We start from the raw sequence: 25,984 nt of genomic DNA, 5'->3' as shown, positions 1-25,984 counted from the left end.
CTTGTAACTGTGCACCATGTTGAATATTTTCCATCCACTACCACACTTTGATTTCTAAGGGTCAGCCAATTCTGAATCCAATCTGCCACATTTCCCCCTATCCTATACCTCCTTACCTTCCGCGTGAGCCTACCATGGGGAACCTTATCAAATGCCTTAAATCCATGTATACCACATCCACTGCTCTACCTTCATCCACGTGTTTTGTCACCTCTTCAAAGAATTCAGTAAAGTTTGTGAGGCATGATCTTCCCCTCACAAATCCATGCTGACTATCACAAATCAAACTGTGCCTTTCCAAGTGATCATAAATCCTATCTCTCAGAGCCCTTCCCAATAATTTGCCCACCCACTGAAGGGAGACTAACTGGCCTGTAATTTCCGGTGTTATCCAGACATTTGCCTCTCTCCAATCTTCTGGCACTATACCCATGGACAGTGAGGACGAAAAGATCATCGTCAAAGGCCCTGCGATCTCTTCCCTTAGAATCCTTGGATAAATCCCATCAGGCCCAGGCAAACTCATCTATCTTCAAGTTCCTCAAAGTTCCTAGTACATCGTCCGTACTACCATCCACCTCCTCTGGCCTACCAGCCCGTTTCACACTGTCCTCCTATACAACTAGGTCCCTCTCAGTTGTGAATACCGAAGAAAAGTATTCATTAAGGACCTCCTATCTCTTTAGGTTCTGTACAAAAACTGCCTTTACAATCCTTGGTCGGCCCTATCCTTTCTCTGGTCATTCTCTTATTCCTCACGTACATGTAAAAAACCTTGGCGTTTTCTTTGATCCTATCTGCCAAGGTTTCCACATGCCCCCTTATTGCTCTCCTAAGCCCTTTCTTCAGCTTGTATCCCTCGAGACCCTTTTCTGATCCTTGTTTCCTCAACCTTACATAAGCATCCTTCTTCCTCTTAACCAGTCATTCAACCTCTCTTGAGAACCAAGGCTCCCTCACTCGACCACATCTTCCCTGCCTGCTAGGGACAAGCATATGAAGCACACACAGTGTGCATTCCGGAAACAATCTCCACATTTCAATAGTACTCTTCCCTGACAGCATTTGTCCCCATTTTATGTTACCCAGTTCTTGCCGATCAGAATTGTAATTACCCTCCCCCCAATTATAAACCTTACCTTGCTATACGTGCCTATCCTTTTCAATGACTATTGTAAAAGTAACAGAGTTATGATCGCTACTGCCAAAATGTTCTCCTACCAACAGGTCCGACACTTGGCTTGGTTCATTGCCAAGCACCAAATCCAAAGTGGCCTCTCCTCGTGTTGGTCTATCTACATACTGTGTCAGGAATCCTTCCTGAATGCACCGGACAAAATCCACTCCATCTAAACTATTAGAACTCATAGGTTTCCAATCAATATTTGGAAAGTTGACTACATGACTACAACCCTGTGACTTCTGCACCTTTCCAGTATCTGCGTCCCAATCTGCTTCTCCACAACTATTCGGTCTGTTAAAAAAAACAAAGTGACTGCTCCTTTCTTGTTCTAGGCCTTAACCCAAACTGACTCTGTCGACGTATCATTCTCAAACTGCCTTTCAGTAGCAGCTATACTAGCCCTGACTAGTAATGTCACTCTCCTACCTCTTACCACCCTCCCTATTTCTTTTAAAGCATCTAAATCCCGGAACTTCCAACAACCATTCCTGTCCCTGAGTTACCCAAGTTTCTGTAATGGAAATCCTTCTCTAAAAGATGCAGTGAGCCTGAAGATTTCTTTTCTCTAATAATCAAGAATGGTTTCATGGTTCTGTTCTAAAGAAGGGCCACTGGATCCAAAAACATTAAATCCATTTTCTCCCCACTCATACTGGCAGATCTGCTGAGTTTGTCCCAGCAATTTCATTTATTGTTTATGGTCATCTTTAGACTTTTGACTCTAGATTGCATTCAACAAAAACGTACAAATTCCACAATCTGCCCTGGCAGGATTTGAACCCAGGTCCCCAGAATATCAAGATAATAAAATGTGAGGCTGGATGAACACAGCAGGCCAAGCAGCATCTCAAGAGCACAAAAGCTGACGTTTCGGGCCTAGACCCTTCATCAGAGAGGGGGATGGGGTAAGGGTTCTGGAATAAATAGGGAGAGAGAGGGAGGCAGACCGAAGGTGGAGAGAAAAGAAGATAGGTGGAGAGGAGAGTATAGGTGGGGAGGTAGGGAGGGGATAGGTCAGTCCAGGGAAGACAGACAGGTCAAGGAGGTGGGATGAGGTTAGTAGGTAGGAGGTGGAGATGCGGCTTGGGGTGGGAGGAAGAGATGGGTGGGAGGAAGAACAGGTTAGGGAAGCAGAGACAGGTTGGACTGGTTTTGGGATGCAGTGGGTGGAGGGGAAGAGCTGGGCTGGTTGTGTGGTGCAGTGGGGGGAGGGGATGAACTGGGCTGGTTTTGGGATGTGGTGGGGGAAGGGGAGATTTTGAAGCTGGCGAAGTCCACATTGATACCATTGGGCTCCAGGGTTCCCAAGCGGAATATGAGTTGCTGTTCCTGCAACCTTCAGGTGGCATCATTGTGGCACTACAGGAGGCCCATGATGGACATGTCATCTAAAGAATGGGAGGGGGAGTGGAAATGGTATGAGACTGGGAGGTGTAGTTGTTTATTGCGAACCGAGCGGAGGTGTTCTGCAAAGCGGTCCCCAAGCCTCTGCTTGGTTTTCCCAATGTAGAGGAAGCCACACTGGGTACAATGGATGCAGTATACCACATTGGCAGATGTGCAGGTGAATCTCTGCTTAATATGGAATGTCATCTTGGGGCCTGGGATAGGGGTGAGGGAGGAGGTGTGGGGGCAAGTGTAGCATTTCCTGCGGTTGCAGGGGAAGGTGCCGGGTGTGGTGGGGTTGGAGGGCAGTGTGGAGAGAACAAGGGAGTCATGGAGAGAGTGGTCTCTCCAGAAAGCAGACAAGGGTAGGGATGGAAAAATGTCTTGGGTGGTGGGGTCGGCTTGTAGATGGCGGAAGTGTCGGAGGATGATGTGTTGTATCCGGAGGTTGGTGAGGTGGTGTGTGAGAACGAGGGGGATCCTCTTTGGGCGGTTGTGGCGGGGGCGGGGTGTGAGGGATGTGTGGCGGGAAATGCGGGAGACGCGGTCAAGGGCGTTCTCGACCACTGTGGGGGGAAAGTTGTAGTCCTTGAAGAACGTGGACATCTGGGATGTGCGGGAGTGGAATGCCTCATCGTGGGAGCAGATGTGGTGGAGGCAGAGGAATTGGGAATAGGGGATGGAATTTTTGCAGGAGGGTGGGTGGGAGGAGGTGTATTCTAGGTAGCTGTGGGAGTTGGTGGGCTTGAAATGGACATCAGTTACAAGCTGGTTGCCTGAGATGGAGAATGAGAGGTCCAGGAAGGTGAGGGATGTGCTGGAGATGGCCCAGGTGAACTGAAGGTTGAGGTGGAAAGTGTTGGTGAAGTGGATGAACTGTTTGAGCTCCTCTGGGGAGCAAGAGGCGGTTCCGATACAGTCATCAATGTAACGGAGGAAGAGGTAGGGTTTGGGGCCTGTGTAGGTGCGGAAGAGGGACTGTTCCACGTAACCTACAAAGAGGCAGGCACAGCTGTGGCCCATGTGGGTACCCATGGCCACCACCTTTCTCTGTAGGAAGTGGGAGGAAGTGAAAGAGAAGTTGTTGAGGGTGAGGACGAGTTCGGCTAGGCGGATGAGGGTGTCGGTGGAGGGGGACTGGTCGGGCCTACGGGACAGGAAGAAGCGGACGGCCTTGAGGCCATCTGCATGCGGAATACAGGTGTACTCCCCAGAACATCACCTGGGTCTCCAGATTAATGGTCCAGCACTAGGCCATCACTTTCCCTTAAATATGAACATCATTGCTAGAGGACTTGTTCAGAAGTAGGGATGTCTTGCAGCAGTTATATAGGGCTTTGGGCTATTGTGTGCATTTTTAGTCTTAGTACTCAAGAATGATTATACTCGCCATAGAAGGGATACAACTGAGGCTCACTCGACTGATACCAAGGTTAGCAGGTCCGTCCTAGGATGACAGATTGGTTCACTAGAGTTTAGAGAGATTTGAGGGAACCCTAATTGACATGTTTAAAATTCTATAAGGACTGGATAGGCTATAAGTAGGGAGCACGTTTTTCCAGGTTCAGGAGACTAGAACCACAGGTTACAGCTTCAGGATATGGGGTGGATCAAAGAGTAGTGAACCTGTGGAGTTCTCTACCACTGACGACTCTAGAGACCAACTCACTGAATATATTTAAGAAATAAATAGGTAATATTGTACAGGGAGAAAGCAGGAGTATTGCGCTGAGATAGAAGATCAGCCATCGTCATACTGAATTGTGGATCTGGACTGAAGGGCTGAAAGGCCTACTCCTACTCATGGTTTCTATCTTTTCATCCCTAATTCCAGAATTCTAGCCAGGACATTAAAAAAAAACTGATTCAACCAGCTTCTGAGACTATCCCCTCATTTCATTATTTTCCCATGGTGCTTAGGTTCTCATAGCCTTTGTGAAATTGGTTTCATTCTTCTGCCTCTAGCATCATTGCTGGCAATGAGGTGGGGTGGGGGGGTCACCACAAAGGAAAATGGACAGATCAGACCTTATGTTCCCATACCCACAATTCCAAATCAAAGCTTGGACAGCTTTGAGGTGACCGGACTTTGATTTGGCAGATGATTGGTACATGAAAATATTCCAATTCTGACAGTAGTTAAACAGTACATCTGGTATCACAAGTGTGAACACTTAATATAACATTAATATGGACAATTCTTTAGACAGAATTGTGCTATGATACTTCCTGAAATGGCATGCTGGTGCAGCATCTGATTAGCTGTAGCTAACAAAATACCAATTGTGTTGTTGTACCTAACTGGCAACGAACACACAAAGGCATAAGTTAGGAACAGAAGTAGGGTACTCAGCCCTGGAAGCGTGCCCTACCATTCAGTTACATCATGGCTGATCTGTTTGTGTTCATCTCAAACTACTTTGATTCCTTTGCCTAATGAAAATCTATTTCCACTTTGGGGTAGGTTAGCTCAGTTGGCTGGACAGCTGGTGAGTAACAGTGGGCATTCTGTTCCTGCTCTGGCTGAGGTTACCACGAAGGACTCTCTTTCTCAACCCCTCCCCTGATCTGAAGAGTCATGGCCATCAGGTTACATCATCACCAGTCATCTCCGAGCTGGGAGTAGTCCTGTGGTTTGGTAAGACTATGGTGACCTTACATCCACCTTAAATATTTTCGATGACCCGATCTTCTCCACCTTCTCCACCTTCTGAGAGATAAAACATTCCACCTAAACAAATATCTTTTAAAATTTTCCAATGGTTCTTGGAACTTTTACCTTCTTGTTGTCATTTCTTTTCAACTGGTCACTGCAACTAAATTTTACTCAGAAAATTTCTTGCCTCCTCCCATTAATGTGCACTGCATACTAAATTTTAACCTAGATTTGCAAATAATTAAGTAAGTGGCTGATTCAGTTTTATCAGAGTGCTTATTTGGACTAGACTCTACAACTCTAGCAGGATTAGCATCAGCTCTTGAACATTTTGACCTCACTTACACGGGCTCAAACAACTACTCTCTGTACTGACAAACAAATCACCAGACAAAATCTGCCTCAGAATCCTCAATTTTCCAATTTTGGAAATGCAAAATAAAACGCTAGCAAAATATATTTGAATTTGTCTCAGTTTAAAGCTATCTCTGAAATTTAAGAAAGCTTCACATTTTTAGTTTAGCATCAGACTAACAATCTGAATCATCTATGTATTATTGTAATTCAAATCCATTTCAAGGATAGATAATCAAGAAACTATAGGATACGTAATTCCAAGTTGACATGTTCTTTCTAACTGCAGGTTATAAATTCATAACAAATACCAATTTATAAATACAGTTTGAACCAGCTGCAGGGAATCCATGAATAAAAAAAAATCTTCACTGGCACTGCCAAATATAAAACTTTTATTCCAAGCCCATATAGCCACTATTTTTCTACATTTGGATTGTGCAGACTATTTGTTTAAATATGAAGTCCTTTAGCTTATCACATAGCTGAGCTCTCACAGAAATGCAAAAGGTTGACTTGTCCACAGCCTGCACATGAACTTTTGTGCAGCCACTCAGCTCAGAGGCAACACTGATCTAGGTTTATTTCTAATAAGATGAGTTACTACTAGTTCTATTAACTTTATTGCAAGTCATCTGCTATACTGACAATATAAATATAGAGGTTATCAGGCATTCAAAAATGCTCCCCAGCCCAAGTTTACTTTCAAGAAATATACAAGATGGTGTCATAACAGGGTCACTTTCATGCTCAAGGATATTTACACTAGATACATATTACTGTAAAAGACCATTGTTAATAGGAATATTCCTATTTCTTAACCAAGGGAACAAACTAAGTGTTATTATCAGTTTATAAGCAGCCACAGGATGACCACTTATATCCTGATCAGGGTGGAAAATCACCATGCAATAAATTTGGGGAGGTGCCTATTTCATATTGTGCAATGTACACACAACCCACTCCACCAATAATGTGCTTGTTTGGTTTTAATCATTTCAATGTACAAAGCCTACCCAAGAGGACAGCAAGAAAAATTGTCTTAAACCTTTGCTTTCAGTAAGCAAATATTAAAGTGAGCAAATACTTATTTATCAATCAGTTGACAACTTGCTTTCTTTCATGTCAGAAAAGCACCTGTTCCATATCTCCTCCCGATTCTACAGCTGAAATTAGATCCTGACCATGTCAGAAATTCGCATGTATAAACTTGCTCTGTGGCAGAGTTTTTGAGAGCTGCCGTGCACCTCTATCAAGGCATATCTCATTCATGCATTTTTGAGTTGACAAGGTTTGCAACATCAATTTTATATCAGCTGTACACCAATGCAGACCCAGGTGATAAAAAGGATAACCAATTGCACTGCTTTGCTAATTGCAAGTTTTGTAGACAAAAATCTAGCAAAATCTGAATCAACATTTTTCCTAGATTGTTTTCTTTCCCCTCACTTCGTATCTGCGCATGTAATTAAGGGCCATTGTGGTTTAATAAAACTATTTCAACAATTTCTGCTTTCCTTCTGTCCGTAACGCATCCACAATCACATTCTTTGACACTTCGCTCAGAACAAGTAGAGAGCTGATAACGTAAAAAATGTAAACATCACATACCTTCAATAAAGAGAAAGCATAATGACTTATAAAGACAGCTTTTCCCTTACCCTATTATTGTAAATTAAACATTAATAGTATCAGGTGAGAAAACATTTCCAAGTCTAGTGCCAATGCCGTGATTGTAACTATTTTCTCTTCTTTGAGACGTTATAGTGTGAATGAAGAAAGACATACATCTGGCTTGTTGACCTCATTAGATAACAACTGTAAATGTGTTGGCACATACCAATATGTTCTGCTCTTGCTGCCTTGTGGCTAAAAACAGATTTTCCTGCTGGTGATATTAGGGATGGCGCCTGATAACAGTCAGAACCTCCAACCATGTTTACCAGCAGTTGTACTGCAGCTTTTAATGTGTTAAGAATGATACAAAACTGTTAGCTTCCCCCAGTTCCCAAGGTTGATGATAGAGGATCCGGTGACAGTAATATTGATCCAATACTTAATGTTATCCTTTAGTTATTCTATCAATGAAAGTGAGGAGACCAGTTAGATTTTGGTTTTATCCTAATAAAGGCTAATATAACAAGTTTTTCTTATTTGCACATAAGAAAAGGCTGTATTTCTTTTCTCATGTGCATTAACCAGGCAAATGGCCCAAATGGAAATGGAACTTAATTTCAAGCTGTTGACTGGGTCGAAAATCTATACATTAGCGCAATGAATTATTTGCTGAGACTGAGTACTTAAATCTGATCCAATCTCACACACAAGTATCTTATCTGTCCAGTGCCAGGTAGGGCTGGACCACATCAAGTCCTATTTGGCCTCACTCTTCCAGTCCACTAGGATCATTCCATTAGCTTTTTTCCCACTGACAACCATCTCCCTACGCCATCTGTGACTGTCTACTGCAAGAAGCATGAAGACTTCATGATTTATTTATCTGATGCTGGAGATCATCCTTCAGGCTACCTCTACAGACTTTCTTCCTCCTTGCCAAAAATTTCCTTCATTTCCTGTTCTCACTATCCTAAAAGCTGAAGTCAATTGATAAACTCCTTTCGACACATGATCAGCTAACTCAGCAGAAACTAGAGAATGACCTGTTATTTTAAAATCCGACAGTTTAGCCAGTCAATAGCTGAACTAACAAAGTGACAAAGGAAGTGTATTTCTTGTAAACTGAGTGATAATTACAGATTACAAATCTCTAAATGATAAACAGATCACCACTCACTTGAGTCCACTGGTATGATGGGTTATGTTCACAGCCATGCAAGGCATTGTTCACAGACAACGGTCCAATGCCCCCTTCAAAGTGAAGTGGGAATAAACAAAAACTTTATTCCTGTGCCACTCTCATGAATTTTTTAATAGCTATTTTATATTTGCACTGATACAAGTTGCCAATCCTTTCTCTTTTCCCAGGGCTCAGGGATACTAATGAAAGAAGGTGAACAAAAAAGCACTGCTTGCAAATGGATTAATTCCTTTTCACTCTCAGCATGGTTTTAGTAAGGGGAGGTCGTGCCTGACAAACCTGGTAGAATTCTTTGAAGAGGTAACAAGTAGGTTAGACCAGGGATACCCAGTGGATGTTATCTATCTAGACTTCCAAAAGGCCTTTAATAAGGTGCCTCATGGGAGGCTGCTGAGCAAGGTGACGGCCCATGGCGTTCAAGGTGAGCTACTGGCTTGGATTGAGGAGTGGCTGTCTGACAGAAGGCAGAGAGTTGGGATAAAAGGCTCTTTTCAGAATGGCAACCGGTGATGAGTGGTGTCCCGCAGTGTTCAGTGTTGGGGCCGTAGCTGTTCACTTTATATATTAATGATCTGCATTTTTCGGACTGGAGGAATTCTGGCAAAGTTTGCCGATGATACGAAGATAGGTGGACAGGCAGGTAGTACTGAGAAAGTGGAGAAGCTGCAGAAAGATTTAGACAGTTTAGGAGAGTGGTCCAGGAAATGGCTGATGAAATTCAATGTGAGCAAATGTGAGGTTTTGCACTTTGGAAAAAAGAATACAGGCATGGACTATTTTCTAAACGGTGAGAAAATTCACAAATCAGAAGTATAAAAGGATCTGGAAATGTTGGTCCAGGATTCTCTAAAGGTTAACTTGCATGTAGAGTCCGTGATTAAGAATGTGAATGTCATGTTGTCGTTTATCTCAAGAGGGTTGGAATATAAAAGACTTTATAAAGCTCTAGTTCGGCCCCATTTAGAATACTGTGTCCAATTTTGGGCCCCACACCTCAGGAAGGACATACAGGCGCTAGAGTGTGTCCAGCGGAGATTCACACAGATGATCCCTGAAATGGTAGGTTTAACCTATGATGAACGGCTAAGGATCCTGGGATTGTATTCGTTAGAGTTTAGAAGGTTGAGGGGAAATCTAATAGAAACTTACAAGATAATGTATGGCTTAGAAAGGGTGGACGCTGTGAAGTTGTTTCCGTTAGGCGGGGAGAATAGGGCCCGTGGGCACAGCCTTAGAATTAGAGGGGGTAAATTTAAAACGGAAATGAGGAGACATTTCTTCAGCCAGAGAGTGGTGGGCTTGAGGAATTCATTGCCATGGAGCACAGTGGAGGCTGGCACGTTAAATGTCTTTAAGGCAGAGATTGATAAATTCTTGATCTCACAAGGAATCAAGGGCTACGGGGAGTGGGCAGGGAAGTGGAGTTGAAATGCCCATCAGCCATGGTTAATGGCAGAGTGGACTAGATGGGCCAAATGGCCTTACTTCCACTCCTATGTCTAATGGTCTTATGGTCAAACAAAATTTAATTCACCAATGAAGCTTTGTAAGCAAATTAACAGCTTGTTTTAATCCAGTATTTGAGGACCGACTGTATTCCTATCTAGGCTTGAGACATATTCAGAACATGGCTGCAACTATTCTGGAAACAAAAATACTACTTCACTCACAATTTTAGTTTGAGAAATAGCACTGATTTTGCTAAACATGGTTCTTGCACATTTCATGCATTTTACTCCATTTAAGTCACAACTGATATAAAAAGAAAAACATCCAGAAAAATATCACATCCTTAAATATGTACTTTTACTCCTTACTCCCTATCTCTGGCACAGAACTGTTCAAATTTCTTCCAAACAGGCAAGTATCCCATTTGCCTTACACAGAAAGAGTAAAGTCCAGAAATTATGTCTTGGAAGTACATTTGATTCTTATATTTTTATATTGCACAATGTCATTTCTGTGTTTCTGAATATTTCACTGATAAATGCCAACAACTTTTAAAAAGCTTTTAAAAAGCGGCTGTGGTGTTCATGAGCATTATATCACAAGCTGATTACACTCATTTGTCCCAAACAAGTCAGGGTATAAATTAATGCTGGACATACATGCTCTAAATTTGCTCATTCCTTTCCCTGACATAGCTTTTCAATCCCCCTAGTGTCAATTTTTGTTTATAATTTATAGATTCTGAACTCAATTACATGCAAGCCTAATAAATACGAAACTGCATTGATTGTCCAACATATAGTGTATGTGAACAGTGACAAACACATCAGAAAAGGAAGCAGTGAAAGTTTGAAATTTGTGTGACTCAGTAATAGTGAGAGAAGGCTGGTACTCTAAGCAAACTCAGTTCCAGTCTCTATTCATCTCACAAACAGATTCTGTACATTTGTACAGTTTTGATCACTTGCTATGCAGAGCCTATGTCTCTCCCAGTAGGTGGCAGAAAAATTAAGGGGTGAGTGGCAATCCCTACTATCTCCAAAATGCAGGGCACATGGGACATTGGAAAACATTCATCTGCTGCCCTCACAGAAAAGTATAGGCCAAGAGGACAAAAGCATGGACAACTTACATGAAAGAAACATTAGACAGAAAAAAAAACAATTCTTAAGTTTGAAATCCACATTCTGAATGTGGGTGATACAGGTGAATAACTAGTCAGTCACTGTGCACATGATTTTCATTCTGAGATTAGAATTTGCATGCAAATATCCACATCTTACCTAGTAATTAAAACAGCATTATCATGATGAGCAATCCCATTTTCTGGAATGGTGTTTCCATCATTTTGGTGAGAAAGAATGGATTTCTGCCATTTACAGAAGCTGTCCAAGGACTTGTCTGCATGATGATTTATCTCCAAGTTTGGCTACAATGCAACAAGCATACCAGAGAAATCCAAACAAATTACTGAAGAATCAGCTCTTCTTCAAAGAATAAAAACGAAGATGATAATTAGTAAGGGCAGCTTGCTTTTTAATTTTTTTGTTTGAAAAAGTACCCTTTATTTCATGTAAAATTTCTCTGATGTCTGACTTCAGCCCAACAAATTATAAAACACATCAAGGGATGAAGAACTTATAAACATTTCTTGTTGAAAGCATTTATAATGTTATTACACATACAGCCAGAGTATTTCTTCTGCAGTATTTTCCAGTCACAGAAATTTCCTTCCAATTTGTGCAAAATAATCAAAATAAAAAAGTGCCGATTTAAAAAGTAGACATTTTGGATTCCTCATCTTACCTGATCTTCAGTAAGAACAATCAGACGAGTGACTATTATGTTCACAACATTTCCTAGACTGGAATCTCGGTAAAGTTTGGCAACCTGACCTCCAGAAAATAAGAAAAGACACAAAGTCAGACAAAAGTAAAATACCTTTTTCAACTTCTGATTTTATTTTGACAACCTCACATTGACAGCAACATCACAATTAATGATAACTTCATCAGGTAGTTTTATGAAACCATGTTCACAGAACAAAGATTTGAACATATGAATAAACAGAAAGAAAGCCAAAGGAGTGAATGCTTCAGTTCTGATTTATAGTTTCAGCTGAGGAGACACACTGCAAAGAACATGTCATAAAATTATTTGTCATCATTTATAAATAGAATCCAAAATCTTTCTGTTGAACGTAATCATTATTTTAATTTTGCATATTGCCACACTTACGAGAGTTTCATATTTTTACATTTATAAATTGACATGCAGTTGTAAATAGATTTCTCAGCTCCCTTGTTTCTAGGGCTCCTATTTTCATTGATAATTGTTTTAACCAAAAGGATCAAAACACATTCTTGCAATTTGTATTCTACAACTGGACTGAAATCTTGGATTAAATGATTATTAGAAATCTTGGGGAAATTTTAACCCAGTAGAAACTGTGAGTGAGCAATGAAAGTGACATTCAATGATTAAATTGCAGGCAGCAAGTACATCCACCCACAGCCAGCAGGACATATCTTTAAATGTACTGAAGGACTCCAATAGAAAATAAAAGTTCAACAGCAATATCTACTAGAAAATTAAGAGGGGGAGCAATATGTCAAAAAATGGATCATAGGGCCAGGAAAGACCCAGAACAAAATATAAAAAAAAATACAGATCTTTGTCCGGGAGGTACAGGAATGAAGGGAAGCACGGCCAGCCTTGACTTTGTCTGTCTTCACTGTGAACCTTTTTGGCCAAACAATTAGCAATTATGTTAATGTCTGGGCTCATTCCCTTTGGTCCCTAGCTGCCTGCTACTATGCTTTCATAACAGCAGGGCACCCAATCCCTCTCATGTCTAATTTGTTGGGAGGTCGTTGTCATGTTAGTAAGAGTTGACTTCTCTCTACCACTCCCTAATGGAGTTAATACCAAATTTGTCTGTATTTCTGTATAGTATTAAAATCAGCACTATCATCTCCCTATTGGTCACCTGGGGGTCTGTGGCTACAGAATTGTAACTATGTTAGCTACACCCTTCCTCTTAATGTACCCATCCACGCACCTTTTAAATCTTGTAATTGTACCAGCCTCCAACCAATTATTCTGGCAGCTCATTCCATACATGCACTGTGCTCTGGGTGAAAAAGCTGCCCCTTAGGCCCCTTTAAATCTTTCCCCTTTCACGTTAAACCTATGCCCTCTTTGGACTCCCACACCCTGGGGAGAAGACCTTGGCTATTCAGTCTATCCATGTCCCTTATGATTTGATAGACCTCTTTAAGGTCACCACTCAGCCTCCGATGTCCTGATTGTGATTGCAGCCTCAAGCTTCCTGTCTGCCCACCCCATAACCCTCGATTCCCTCTTGGTCCTAAAACTGTTCTGACTAAAGAGTCACTGGCAATCCAATTGGCCAGGTGCTCTTGGAGGTGGAATCTGTGCCTTTAAAAGGGACGTGAACACCAACCTCAGGCAGCTAATTTCCTGAAGGTCATAGAGTCACATAGAGGTTCCTGAAAACAGCCACATCAGCACTGCCCTCTAGGTTTCCGACACAACATCCAGACTACTGTTGCTGGCATCAAATGCACTCGCACACTAGTGGGGGAGCTCCCAGTTGCTGGTTATAGAACAGTAAAAAAATTTGGCTACCTGCTCATTAACGTAATGAGTTTTAAGTCTGATAAAGGAAAGCTCAAGCAACAAATATCTTTCAAACATCTAAACAAATTTGAGGTATGAAGATCAAAATAAAGGCTTCACTGACAAAGGGTGTAAAAATGCAAGGCACTCTGCAATCTGAAGGTAAATATCGTGAATATGAACTTGTGTAATGCAGCTTCTTCCTCTTCATTACAGGCCTCACTGCTGTAGCAGCAGCACCCGCTAATCTCTTCTGATGCTGTTGTGAGTATATAGCTGTCACCTAATCTGATCTGCTGGCAACACACAACAGTGGGCATTCCTTCCACTGTGGGACAGAAGCCCAACACTTGAGTCAACCCACAGCGTATTATCTCCATGTGTGAGCGTGTTTTAAAGCCAGTCCGGGTAGTTGAGCAATACTTTCCCCACCCCACCCTCGGAAGTATTCAGCCCATGGATGCTAAGGACAACCACTAAGGTCGGATGACTCTTGAGAGGCAACAAGACTAACTGTAAATTAAGCATTCTTCACAATTTTTAGATGCATTTGAAAATTCCAGACTAAATTTTAAATGTGCACCACAGGGAAAACCAAACAGTTCTCTTGATGACATGTCCATCATGGGCCTCCTGCACTGCCACAATGATGCCACCCGAAGGTTGCAGGAACAGCAACTCATATTCCGCCTGGGAACCCTGCAGCCATATGGTATCAATGTGGACTTCACCAGTTTCAAAATCTCCCCTTCCCCCACTGCATCCCTAAACCAGCCCAGTTCATCCCCTCCCCCCACTGCACCACACAACCAGCCCAGCTCTTCCCCCCCACCCACTGCATCCCAAAACCAGTCCAACCTGTCTCTGCCTCCCTAACCGGTTCTTCCTCTCACCCATCCCTTCCTCCCACCCCAAGCCGCACCCCCAGCTACCTACTAACCTCATCCCACCTCCTTGACCTGTCCGTCTTCCCTGGACTGACCTATCCCCTCCCTACCTCCCCACCTACACCCTCTCCACCTATCTTCTTTACTCTCCATCTTCGGTCCGCCTCCCCCTCTCTCCCTATTTATTCCAGTTCCCTCCCCCCATCCCCCTCTCTGATGAAGGGTCTAGGCCCGAAACGTCAGCTTTTGTGCTCCTGAGATGCTGCTTGGCCTGCTGTGTTCATCCAGCCTCACATTTTATTATCCAGTAAAAAGTACTTTTTATTTGTCGCTGCAAAAATAAATTCTTCCTAATATCAGGAGAAAGAAACCGAACCTGCAATAATTAATAAGTTTAAAGGGATAATCTGATCCTGGGAAAGACTACACATTTCTGTGGGTCTACAAAAATGTCTAATTTTTCAAGAGGAAACACTCTCTCATTCTTCTATCAGTGCTTACATAAATCATTCCATGAAGAGAATGAACAAATGAAAAAATCTGAATGATTTAATGGGACTAAAAGCTCTGAAATGTCCTGCATCTGATGTCAAACATCAGATGTGGTACAGAGATGGATTATTTGTGATCTTCCCAAATTACTTATATTCGATAATGTTATCAGCAAATTGACATTTAACAAATGTAACAGATTGAAAACATAACACTACAGACAATTAGCCAGACATCACTCATCTTTATTTATTACGATTGGAATCTAAGACTAACAAAGTGGTAACAAGGCACTTAGAAAACTATGGTATGATTAGTCTGCCAGTTGTAGGGGCATGAAATCCTGTTTGACTAGATTCTCAAAAATCTTTTAAAAATCCAATCAGCCAGGCAGCTAAAAGAGGATCAGAATGTGTCATATATTCGGATTTTCAAAAGACATTTGCTGAAGTGACACAAGTATTTGTTGCACAAGATACAGGCTCATGGGTTAGTGGTTGAGGGTAATATATCAGCAAGGAGAAGTGATTAGTTAAAGGACAGAAAATGAACAATAGGAAAATAAATTATTTCCAGGTTGATAGACTTTCATCAGTTGGATGCAGAAAGGACCAGTATTGCACATTCTCAATATCAATATGAATGCATTATATTAGAGTATTGAGTTTCATGTGACTGATTTTGCTGGCAATGTTAAGCTAGCTGAAAAAAAAACAAGCTATGAAACAAACATAAAGGGCCAATATGTCCCGTAGGCCTTGGAACTTTGATATTGGGATTAATCGTGAGATCCCAAGCCCAATCCTCCTGTCAGTGAGACCAAGGGCACATCTTCTGGAAGGCAGGCCCCAAATTGATTATCTTGACTCTTGCCATTCTATTTGGGACAGAAGGTGGACTCCTGATCCTGCAGACCCAATCACATGGCTGACAGGTCTGCAGCCTTAGCAGCCCGACCAGAACGGCAGGTGCAGCTGAGGCAAGTTGGGAGTCTCAAGGGCACCTCAACATGGGGGCATGCTCTGAAGCAAGCTCTTTGGAGTCGGATCCCCTCCAGTGGAACGGTGTGGCCTATCTCCAGTGGCTCAATCTTTGGATCATGCAGCTTGAGTTCTGATGGTCCCTGGCCTGCTGAAGGGAGGTGACTATCACTGAGTGGCCTTTAATCATGGTAGGGAGAACACACCATCAACAGCAAAGTGCAGTCAAGGCTACATGATGTTGCAATTATTCGGGACCTTAAATATGTTAATGCAACTCCGTGGAGTGAGTGGTTAATTTGCTTCCCTGCCTGGCTCTGGGAAAAGTCTTTGTCAGAAGGAATGCAGTGAAGAGCTATTCCAACTCAGCTCCAACCCCAATTGCTTAATGTTTATGAAAATCCAGCCCACAGTGTTGGAAAGTGATGGTGCTGGTGTGTTACAGATCACTCAGGGAGACCCAAGTTGCTGCGACAATATCCAGTTTTACCTTGATATTGTCATCTGGAGCAATGAATAATGAAGACAGAGGCTCCAACTTTCTTTGCATCACATGTCTGACCAGTATCTCACAATCTTACTGTCTGCCTTTGGTGTGTTAAACATTTGCAGACTGATACTCGACAAGTTTGGCCATGTTAAGGACACACCTTGCCTGACAGTGAATCCCTGGAATGGTACCCAATGCAGAGCTTCTTGCTCAGAGATGATTCATGGCAACACCATCATCCTAGTTCTGTGGGAGAGGCCTCGTTGGTGTATTCAATAGAGCCTTCAAGGTAGGGGAGAAAACATTACTGTCTGCTTTCTAATCCTGCTCCCCATTACCTCTTACAGATCTAGTCCTTTCCTGCCCCTCTTCACAGCTCTAACCCTCCCATCACATCTCAGATCTACCCCTCTCTTTCCCTTTCTCAAAACTCAATTCCTCCTCTGAGCTGCACCACTCCTCTATTCCATCGGCCCTGTCCTTCCTCACAGACCTACCTCTCCCATGACCCTCTCACAGCTCAAGTCCATTGCCCCTTACAGCTGTATCCACTGTCCCCCTTACAGCTTTACCCCTACCCTTCTCCTGAGAGTCTATCCCTCCCCTGCGGCCCCCCCCTTACAGTTTTATCCCTTCTCTGCCCGTCTTACTGGTCTACCCCACAATCACTGTCCTGACAGCTCTACTATTCTCATTCCTACAATGCTCACCCCACTGTCTGAACTTAACCCATCTCCCTCTCGTAGCTGTTAGTTACAACTTTACCCTGACTCCTACCTGAACCTCTGTATCATAATGGCTGTCAGAGCTCAACCAGGTCCCCAACAGCCCTCATCAAACCCTGACAAAACAACATCTCACCCTCTCACAGCTCTCATATTTAACTCTCCCACACTGCCATTTAGAAACACTGTTGCAAACAGCTCTACTCACATCCATGATTCTCAGGGTGCCACAACACGCACATACACAGAAACCTCTAGATCCCTTTGTGTTGATGGCTCTGATAGATCTACTCCTATCACATTTCCTCATGCTGTCTGGAATTTAGAAGAATTCTCTTAATAGCTCTACCCCACAACCTCTTTGGCTCTGGGAGCTCTATCCCAAGCTCAACATGGCTCTCAGAGATCAACCCCTCCACCCATAGCTCTACACCCCGACATTGATAACTCTCAGGTCTATTCCCATCCTGTCTCCCTACAAATGCCTGTAACTTGGTAGGATATAGATTCTTCAAAATCTAACAGAACTCAATATGTGAGATGCTGAGACGTTTTTTTCTTCCTCTGGACAGCCATTTTAGACTGAGCTGAGGAAATCTTTCTCCCCTTGGTGGATTGTGAATCTTTTGAAATTCTCTGTTCCCTAAGGTCATGTGTGCACTGTTACTGGACATATTCAAGATTGAGATCAATGGAATTGTGAACTTAGCAGGGATCATGGGATATATAGATAGGGCAAGAAAGTGGGTGTTGAGTTTAAGGATCAGCCATGATCATGTTAAACTGGAAGGAGGCACAAGTGGCCATACATACTCCTAACTTGGTCCTATTTCCTATGTTATTATGTCCTTATGAACAATACAGGAATGTTCTTACTGGTCATAAAAATGTAAGCATTTTATCCTCACGGCTGGTAACATGTGGTGGAATTATTGCCTTGCAACTGACTTTCTGGCATCTATTAGCTTCATTCTTTCTCCTACAGGCAGGGAAATATAATTTTTCCCAATCGGTAAATTAGGGTTAAAAGGTTGATTTTGCCTCTGCCTATACGGCTGCAACCAGTGAGCGGTTAAAATGTTCAGGTGAATTACCCTGCTGTTCTCATCAGGTCTCAACTGCAATTCGTACTCCAGTTCGACCAAAAACAGCTTTCTTGTCGGGTAAGGGCATCCAGGGAGTGAACCTGGACATCAGGCTGTAAAACAAGTGCCGAGCCTGCACCAGCCAATAGTGGAGCCACCTTCGCCCCCAGTGTTGATACGCAATCAGACATCCATTGATCTGCTGTACAAAGAAAGTGTCTTGGCAAACGCCTTGTGCTGCCATCCCCAAATCAGAGGGCCAGCAGCTCTGAAGCCTCAGCAGAGTCTTGTAAAGAGTGGTCACTGCTGAAGCACACAAGAGACCTCAAGGTTCTGGGCCATGTGAGTCAAAGAGGCAAACTAGTCAGGATATGGAAGATCAGAGGGGAAATCTCCTACATGGAGATCATTGGGATTCTGATGGCTGCCTTGAAATGGCATCAGTATCATAGGTAGGAGCAAATCACTGCAAACGCTGGAATCTGTACTGAAAACAAAACATACTGGAAATCACAGTGGGTCAGGCAACATCTGTGGAGAGAGAACATGCTAATGTTTCCAGTTCAGATGACTCTAGATGAATTTGGGACAGTAGCTTGGTGGTTAGCACTGCTGCCTCACAGCACCATGGACCCAGGTTCAATTCCACCCTCAGGTGACTGTCTGTGTGGAGTTTGCATATTCTCCCCGTGTCTGTGTGGGTTTCTGCTAGGTGCTCAAATATCCTCCCACAGTCAAGAGATGTGCAGGCTGGGTGGATTGGCTATGCTAAATTACCCATGGTGTTCAGGATGTGTAGGTTAAGCGTGAGAGCCATGGGAAATGCAGGGTTACAGCGAAACGGTGGAACAGAGTGGGTCTGAATGGGATGCTGTCCGGAGGGTCAGCGTGGATTTGTTGGGCTGAAGGGCCTGTTTCCACACTGTAGGGATGCTCTGGTTCATCAGAGCTGAAGTGAAGTGCAGTGGGAGCAGCATTTATGCAATAGTGTGGGGGGTGGTGTGAAGTGCTGGCACAGAAAGGATGCTGAGAGCAGATTAAGTGATTGGAATGCGAAATTGCCAAAACAATGGTGTGTCTAACTGTAAGACTGGAAAGAGCAGTCCCACTAGGGTGGAGGGAGGGGAGGGAGGAGATGGAGACAGAGAATGTAACTAGTGAAGATAAAAGGGATGAAATGGGAGGTGAGTTCACAATTGGAGGGTGCTGAACTCAATATTAAATCCAGGAGGTTATAAAGTGCCTAATCTGAAGATGCTGCTCCTCCAGCCTGCACATTGGAGCATCAAATCATGCCAAGGACAGACACTGAGCAGGACGCTGTGTTAACATGACCATTACGGGGAAGGTCAGGGTCATGCTTGTGCATGGACAAGAAGTGTTCTGCAAAGCGATCGCCCAGTCTGTGTTTGGTTTCTCCAACGTAGATAAGACCACACTGGGTGCAGCGAATATGACAGGCCAGATTGGAAGAGGTACAGGTGAAATGTTACTTTACCTGGAAAGACTGGTTAAGTCTTTGAATGGTGAGCAGGGAGGAGGTGAAGGGGCAGTTGTTGCACCTTTTTTCAGTTACATGGGAAGGTGCTGTGGGAAGAAGGGGATGGTTGTTAGTGGGCAAGGACTGGACGAGGGTGACCCGGAGGGAACATCTGTGAAATGCAGATGGGGGAGTGAAGGGAAGATGTGTTTGGTGGTGGCGTTCTGCTGGAGTTGTCTGAAATGGCGGAGGATGATCCTTTGAATGTGAAGGCTGGTGGGATGAAAAGTGAGGACATGTGGAACCAATGACAGTGTTGTGATGATGGGAAGGGGCAAAGTTGGAAGCACAAATGACAGGTCAGATGTGGTTGAGAGCCCTGTCCACTAGTGGGTGGGAAACCATAGTTATGGATGAAGGAAACCATGTCAGTAGCACTGTTTATGAAGGTGGCATCACCCTACAGATACAACGTAGGCAAAGGAACTGGGAGAATGGGATGTAATCCTTACAGGACATGGAGTATGAAGAGCTGTAGAGAAGACAGCTATGGGAGTCATTGGCTTTTTAGTGGATGGCAGTGGACAGTTCAGTGCCTGAAATGGAGACGGAAAGGTCGAGGAAAGGAAGGGAAGTATCAGAAATGGACGATGTGAAAGTTGTAGAGGAGTGGAAATTGGAGGCAAAATGAACAAATTTTTCAAGGTCCAGGCAGGAGCATGATGTGACACCGAAACAGTCAATGCACTGAGAAAAGAACTGTGGGAGGGGCCAATGTAAGACTGAAACGAGGATTATTCCACATAGCCTATAAAAATGGCAGGCTTAATAATTGGAACCCATGCGGGTGCCCACAGCCACTCCTTTGACTTGGCAGAAGTGAGATGAATTAAAGAAGAAACTATTCAGTGAGACAACAAGTTCAGCCATATGGAGGAGAGTGGTGGTGGATGGGTATTATTCAGGCCCGCGATGGCAATCATGTCCTGCTGCTGAGAAAATGCCTTGGGGTGGGGGGTGGGGGGGATTAGGAGCTATCCCTGCATAGCTCCCCATGGCTTTATCAGCCTCTTACCTCTCTAGCTTGCTACTGAGGCATCAAAATCTGCCCTGAAATACACCACCAGGTTTCAAAAATGAATAATCAGTCCCTCTCTAGTCTGGGAATCTGCCTGACGAAATCCTCCAGGAACTCCCTTCTTTAGGACATGCCATCTCAATGGCGCTAAGCATGTGGCCTCCTTCCAGCTAAACCTGCCTACTGGCCAGAGAACACTTCCTGTTCAATTCAGACAGGCAGCATGACAACAAGGCCCACCCATAACTGAAACAATCTCTCAGATGGAAGTCACTCTTTTTCAACAATGGAGTCTCAGAATTATATCGTGCAGTAAAAGATGCCGATGCTTAAAGTGTTCATTTGAAATTCCATTCTTCTGTTGCAATCAAATTGATCATTCATTCATAAGTAATAGGTCAATACCTCAGCTATAACAGCATTGAGATGAATTTTAGACAGCTCTTATTCAAGGCCAAGAAAATAGATTCAAAAAATGTTTATCATTTCAAAATACAAAGGGATAAAACTTACAATATTCATTACTGATAAGATATAATGTTCGATATCCTTACGACCATGATATCCCACCATCATTTTGTCTGCCACTACAAGAGTTTCCACAAAGCGTTCAAGGCTTACTGATCTCCTTTGTCGATGAGCACTGGTTGCCGTTTTGTTCTTTGGCAATGACGTTGGAAAGGCCGAGGGATGATTTAACCACCACGGCTTTATTCTTCCTGTGCGGTCTTCTAGGAGTGAAGATAATCAACCATGTTAGCCAGATTAGTCATTTAGCAGCTTGTAATCCAGCTGCTTTTAAAATGTGAAGTTTCACCTTCGTGAATTGAAACAACACTAAAGGACAGGAAAACACTGGGGGGGGGTGTGGTTTGGAATATGTTTTGGTCAAATTTAATGGAAAATGAAACAAGCTCAAAATTTATTCATGCCTCTCTTGACGCAAACAGAGAAACTGTCAGGTGGGTCTCCTTGATAAGGGTCTCCTTTTCAGGTTACATTGACCAAATAGCAGGGCAGAACCAAATAGCAGCTATACAATCTGAACCAGATTGAAAGCTGTTCAGGAACTGGCTGAATGATTAATTCTCAACATTGCCTTCTTAGTATATTTGGCCTTTTGCATTGTACAGTGGGCCCCACCTAAAGTAGCAAGCGACTGAAACAAAAGATTATTCTTCATAGTTGGGAATGATAAAAAAAATACATTTTGCAAAGGCACCTTTAACCTTAAAGCATTCCAAAGTGCTTTGTAAACAGTTCATTATCTTCTTGCAGTGCATTTGTTTTGCAGTTTTGCAACTGCAGTCATTTTTGAAGTGTAGACAAGATGTACACAACGAGGCTTCACAAACAACAACATTCAAATAGAAGAGCAGTTAACCTGTTTAGGTTGAGTGTGGGGGGTTGTTGCTCAGGACATAAGGAAAAATTCCAACTTGCATGAAGTGTGTTGGAACATTTTGCATCTACCTCAGCACAGAGACAGGGCCTCAGTTTAATATCTCATTTTAATTCCAATGGGTAGCTGATTGCAACAGGAGGAGACACCTTCATTTTACGAAATTCCTATAATGTAAATACATCAGATTACACCCACATCCACTTCTTCAGTACTGAAAACTACAGAAAGATTCCGTTCGCTCAGCATGTCACTCATTGGTGACCAGAAATGTCACACCATGCTAGTGGATGCTCACTTCTGTGGGAGTTACCACAATTTAGGCTGAATACCAGAATTACCATTGCCTATTGTAAATTAAGACAAATTACACACTTTTTATCTCCTATGCTGTTGCTGCGCATTGTGGCCCTGTAACCTTGTACACTTTGATACAAATACACCGGTTAAAAAAGGGATGAGTTCCTAAAAACAGAATGTAAGTTAGGAAGTAAGTTGAAAATTAGGAACTCAAAGGTAGGTTTTCTTAGGATTACTACTTGTGCCATGTGCTAGACAGTGTAGAAATAGCAGGATATATTGGATGAACATGTGGCAGAAGAAACTGTGTGAAGAGGAGGGTCTCATATTCTTGGGGCATTGGGATTGGCTCTGGCGGAAGTGAGACAAGTACAAACTGGACCTACAGAAGACTGGGTCTGATGTTCTTGGGGGCGTATTGGCTAAGGTGCTTCGGGAGGCTTTAAGTCGAAAGGACAGTGGAATGGGAACCTGTGTAAGAAGTCAGAGGAAGGGAAATCAAGGACAAAAACAAAAGACGGAAAAGTGATACGCAGAGAAATCAAGGTTCAAACATGGACACAGTGAAAAATAATGGGAACGGATTTGGCGTTGTTAAAAAAAGTAAACCTTAAGGATTTGTGCTCATGTGCAAAGTATTCAGTATTTAAGAAGAACGGACAAAAAGGAAAGGTGGTGAGGTTGTATTGCTGGTTAAGGACTGATGAGGTGGAATCTGAATGGGTAGAATTGAGAAAAACAGAGGCAAATTAATATTAGCAGGCACCTGTATATATACCCAGAAACTTGAGGGATGATGTCGTGAATGGCATTAAACAAAATTAGAGATGCATGCAACAAGGGAACATTGTAATTATGAATGACTTTCATCTGCATATAGGTTGGGCAAATCAATTCAGTAACAATACCATAGAGGAGGAATTCCAGGAGTGTATATACGGTGGTTTTCCAGATCAATACTTTAAGGAGCCAACCTAAATAACAGGCTACAAAAACAGACATTGCTGGAAAAGCTCAGTAGGTCTGGCAGTATCTTCACAGATGTTGCCAGACCTGCTGAGCTTTTCCAGCAACATCGGTTTTTGTTTCTGATTTACAGCATCCGCAGTTCTTTCAGTTCTTATTAAGAAACTCAATAGGCCATCCTAGACTAGGCATTCTATAATGAGAAAGCAGTAACTGGCAATCGAGTTGTGCAACATCACTGAGGGCGAGCAATCATAATATGAAGGAATTGATCATCAAGATGGAGAGTGTTGCGGTTGATTCTGAGACTTGGATCCTGAACCTAAATGGAGGAACCTATGATGGTGTGAGGCGTGAGTTGGCTATGATAAATTGCGACCATTACTTAAGGTGATAATAATGGAAAGGCAATGATAAATATCAAAGAGCATGAGTGAACTGCAACAACTGTTCGTTCCTGTCTGGTGTAAAATGGGAAAGGCAGTCAAACCATGGCTTACAAGGAAAGCTAGAGATATATTAGATCCAAGAAAGAGGTAAAAAAAATTGGCCATAAGAGAAAAAACAGCAGTCCAGAGGCATGGGAGCAGTCTAGAATTCAGCAAAGGAGTTGACTAAGAAAAGGAAATCGAAACAACTGCACAGAGGCCGGTGTCCCATCACCAAGTGGCTCTTTATTTACTTGTGCACTGTACAATGGCTGTGGCCAACCAGCTCGGAGTCAGTCCTCAATGGAGGAGATTCTAATCTTGTGGTTATATTAGTCAGCCGGGGCTTTCCTGATTGGAGATAATGGGAACTGCAGATGCTGAGAATCCAAGATAACACAGTGTGGGGCTGGATGAACACAGCAGGCCAAGCAGCATCTTAGGAGCACAAAAGTTGACATTTCCAGCCTAGACCCTTCATCAGAAAAGGTGGTGAAGGGTCTAGGCCCGAAACGTGTGCTCCTAAGATGCTGCTTGGTCTGCTGTGTTCATCCAGCCCTACACTTTGTTATCTTTCTTGATTGGCACAGGTTAACAACACAATCAAGAATCCTGTAGTCAATGAGGTCCACCTGGTTCTAATCACTATATCCCGCCACCTGCTACCCCACTCCCCTTCCAGGCCCAGGGATGTGGGCCTGATCTCTCACTTGAAGCTTCTCTTGTGATGTTTTTGCCCCAGGTCTGGTTCCACCAACTCAGACTCAAACACAAGCAGCATGTACCAGATCGTGGCCCGCCTCTTGCATCTGGAACATCTTCAAAGGGTCTCCTCTCCTTGTTCTGGCGGCACTGGTATTGAGGCCACGTCCATTTTGGACTCTGACATTTCACTGAGACTCGACGGAGGGGGAAGCACCTGCAGTTTCTGACAGACCTTCTGGCTGTTCTGTGGCACCAGGTATGTTTTGCTCCTGCCCTATTTGCAAGATAACAGCTTTCAGGTGATCCACATGTTTGTTCAGGACTGTATCACCTATCCGAACTTTGTAAGTGATGGGACCTGACCTCACATCAACCTCACCTCATACCCATACAGGGCTACTTCCACAGTTGTGGTACCAAACTTCATCCCCTGAATTGAACTGTCTCTTGCGCTTAGAGGAGGCCTTTAACCAGCATTAACATTCCTGCTGCCATTTCACCTTCACCCCCAGGTCTGGAAATATCAGGTTTAACTTGTTCAACAAAGGTAAAGTGGCTTTGGCCCCTTTGATAGTCCCAAGCCCATCCTGAAAAACTCTGAGGTATTTCACTAGGAATTCACTGGGGCAGTGATTTTCCAATCAAAAATTCTTGAGCCATTCAAGGTATATCTTTCTCAACCAGTTCTGCCCCAATAAGTTTGGGCCCAAGTCTTTTACTACATCAGTGGTAACTACAACGATAGCTTTGCATCGCAGACCAGAACCAAAGTTGTACCCTTAACATGCAACAGTTCCCCAGTGCACGATCTCAATCTGGCTGAGGTCTTGCGCATGCTTCAGCCAAGGCTTTGCTGATTGGCCCAGATTAACACTCCAGTCAAGAACCCCATAGTTAACAAGATCCACCTGGTTCCAATCACCTACAGAAATAGCTTATCGAGTGAGCTTGCAGGGAATTTAAACACTGAAAAAAGAAGGTTCTTTAGGTGTATATATAAATGCATCAAGAGCAAGATGGTAACTACAGAGATGTGAAATCAATATTTCACATTAGGTTTTGCTGTTGAGAAAGAAATGGAGTCTAGAATATGCAGAGAAATTGATATTTTAAAAACAGTCCACATTACTGAAGAGGAGGTTCAGGAGGTCCAAAAGAATATAAAGGTGGATACATCTCCAGGACCTGGTATAATGTATTACAAAATGTTGTGGGAAGTACATGAGGAAATTGTGAGACCTCTTGCAGAAATATTTGCATTATCATTAACTATGGATGAGGTGCACGAGGACAGGAGGGTGGCGAATTTTGTACTTTTGTTTAAGAAAGGTAGTAAGCAGAAACCAGGGAACTATAGACTTGAGTCTGACTTTGGTTGTGGGCAAATTGTTGGAGGTGATTGCAAAAGATAGGACTTATAGATATTTAGACAGGCAAAAATTGATTAGTGATAGTCAGCATGGTTATGTGCAAGGAAA

The 25,984-nt window shown here is 43.1% G+C and overlaps 1 protein-coding gene across 1 annotated transcript in view; it reads right to left on the bottom strand.

Moving 5' to 3' along the window:
- Positions 1–25,984, bottom strand: part of adamts6 (ADAM metallopeptidase with thrombospondin type 1 motif, 6) — a 324,888-nt gene that overhangs the window by 257,833 nt on the left and 41,071 nt on the right. The window contains exons 5-7 of the mRNA XM_048554806.2: positions 21,219–21,436; positions 11,653–11,736; positions 11,130–11,275 (exon numbers count right to left, since the gene is read on the bottom strand). Of these exons, the coding sequence (XP_048410763.1) occupies positions 11,130–11,275; positions 11,653–11,736; positions 21,219–21,436 (448 nt within the window). The remainder of the gene's footprint in view (positions 1–11,129; positions 11,276–11,652; positions 11,737–21,218; positions 21,437–25,984) is intronic.

The sequence above is a fragment of the Stegostoma tigrinum genome, chromosome 1, assembly GCF_030684315.1.
Source record: "Stegostoma tigrinum isolate sSteTig4 chromosome 1, sSteTig4.hap1, whole genome shotgun sequence".
In the NCBI taxonomy this organism is placed as follows: domain Eukaryota; kingdom Metazoa; phylum Chordata; class Chondrichthyes; order Orectolobiformes; family Stegostomatidae; genus Stegostoma; species Stegostoma tigrinum.
The sequence above is the reverse complement of the archived record's forward strand: the minus strand, read 5'-3'. Positions and strand labels throughout refer to the sequence as shown.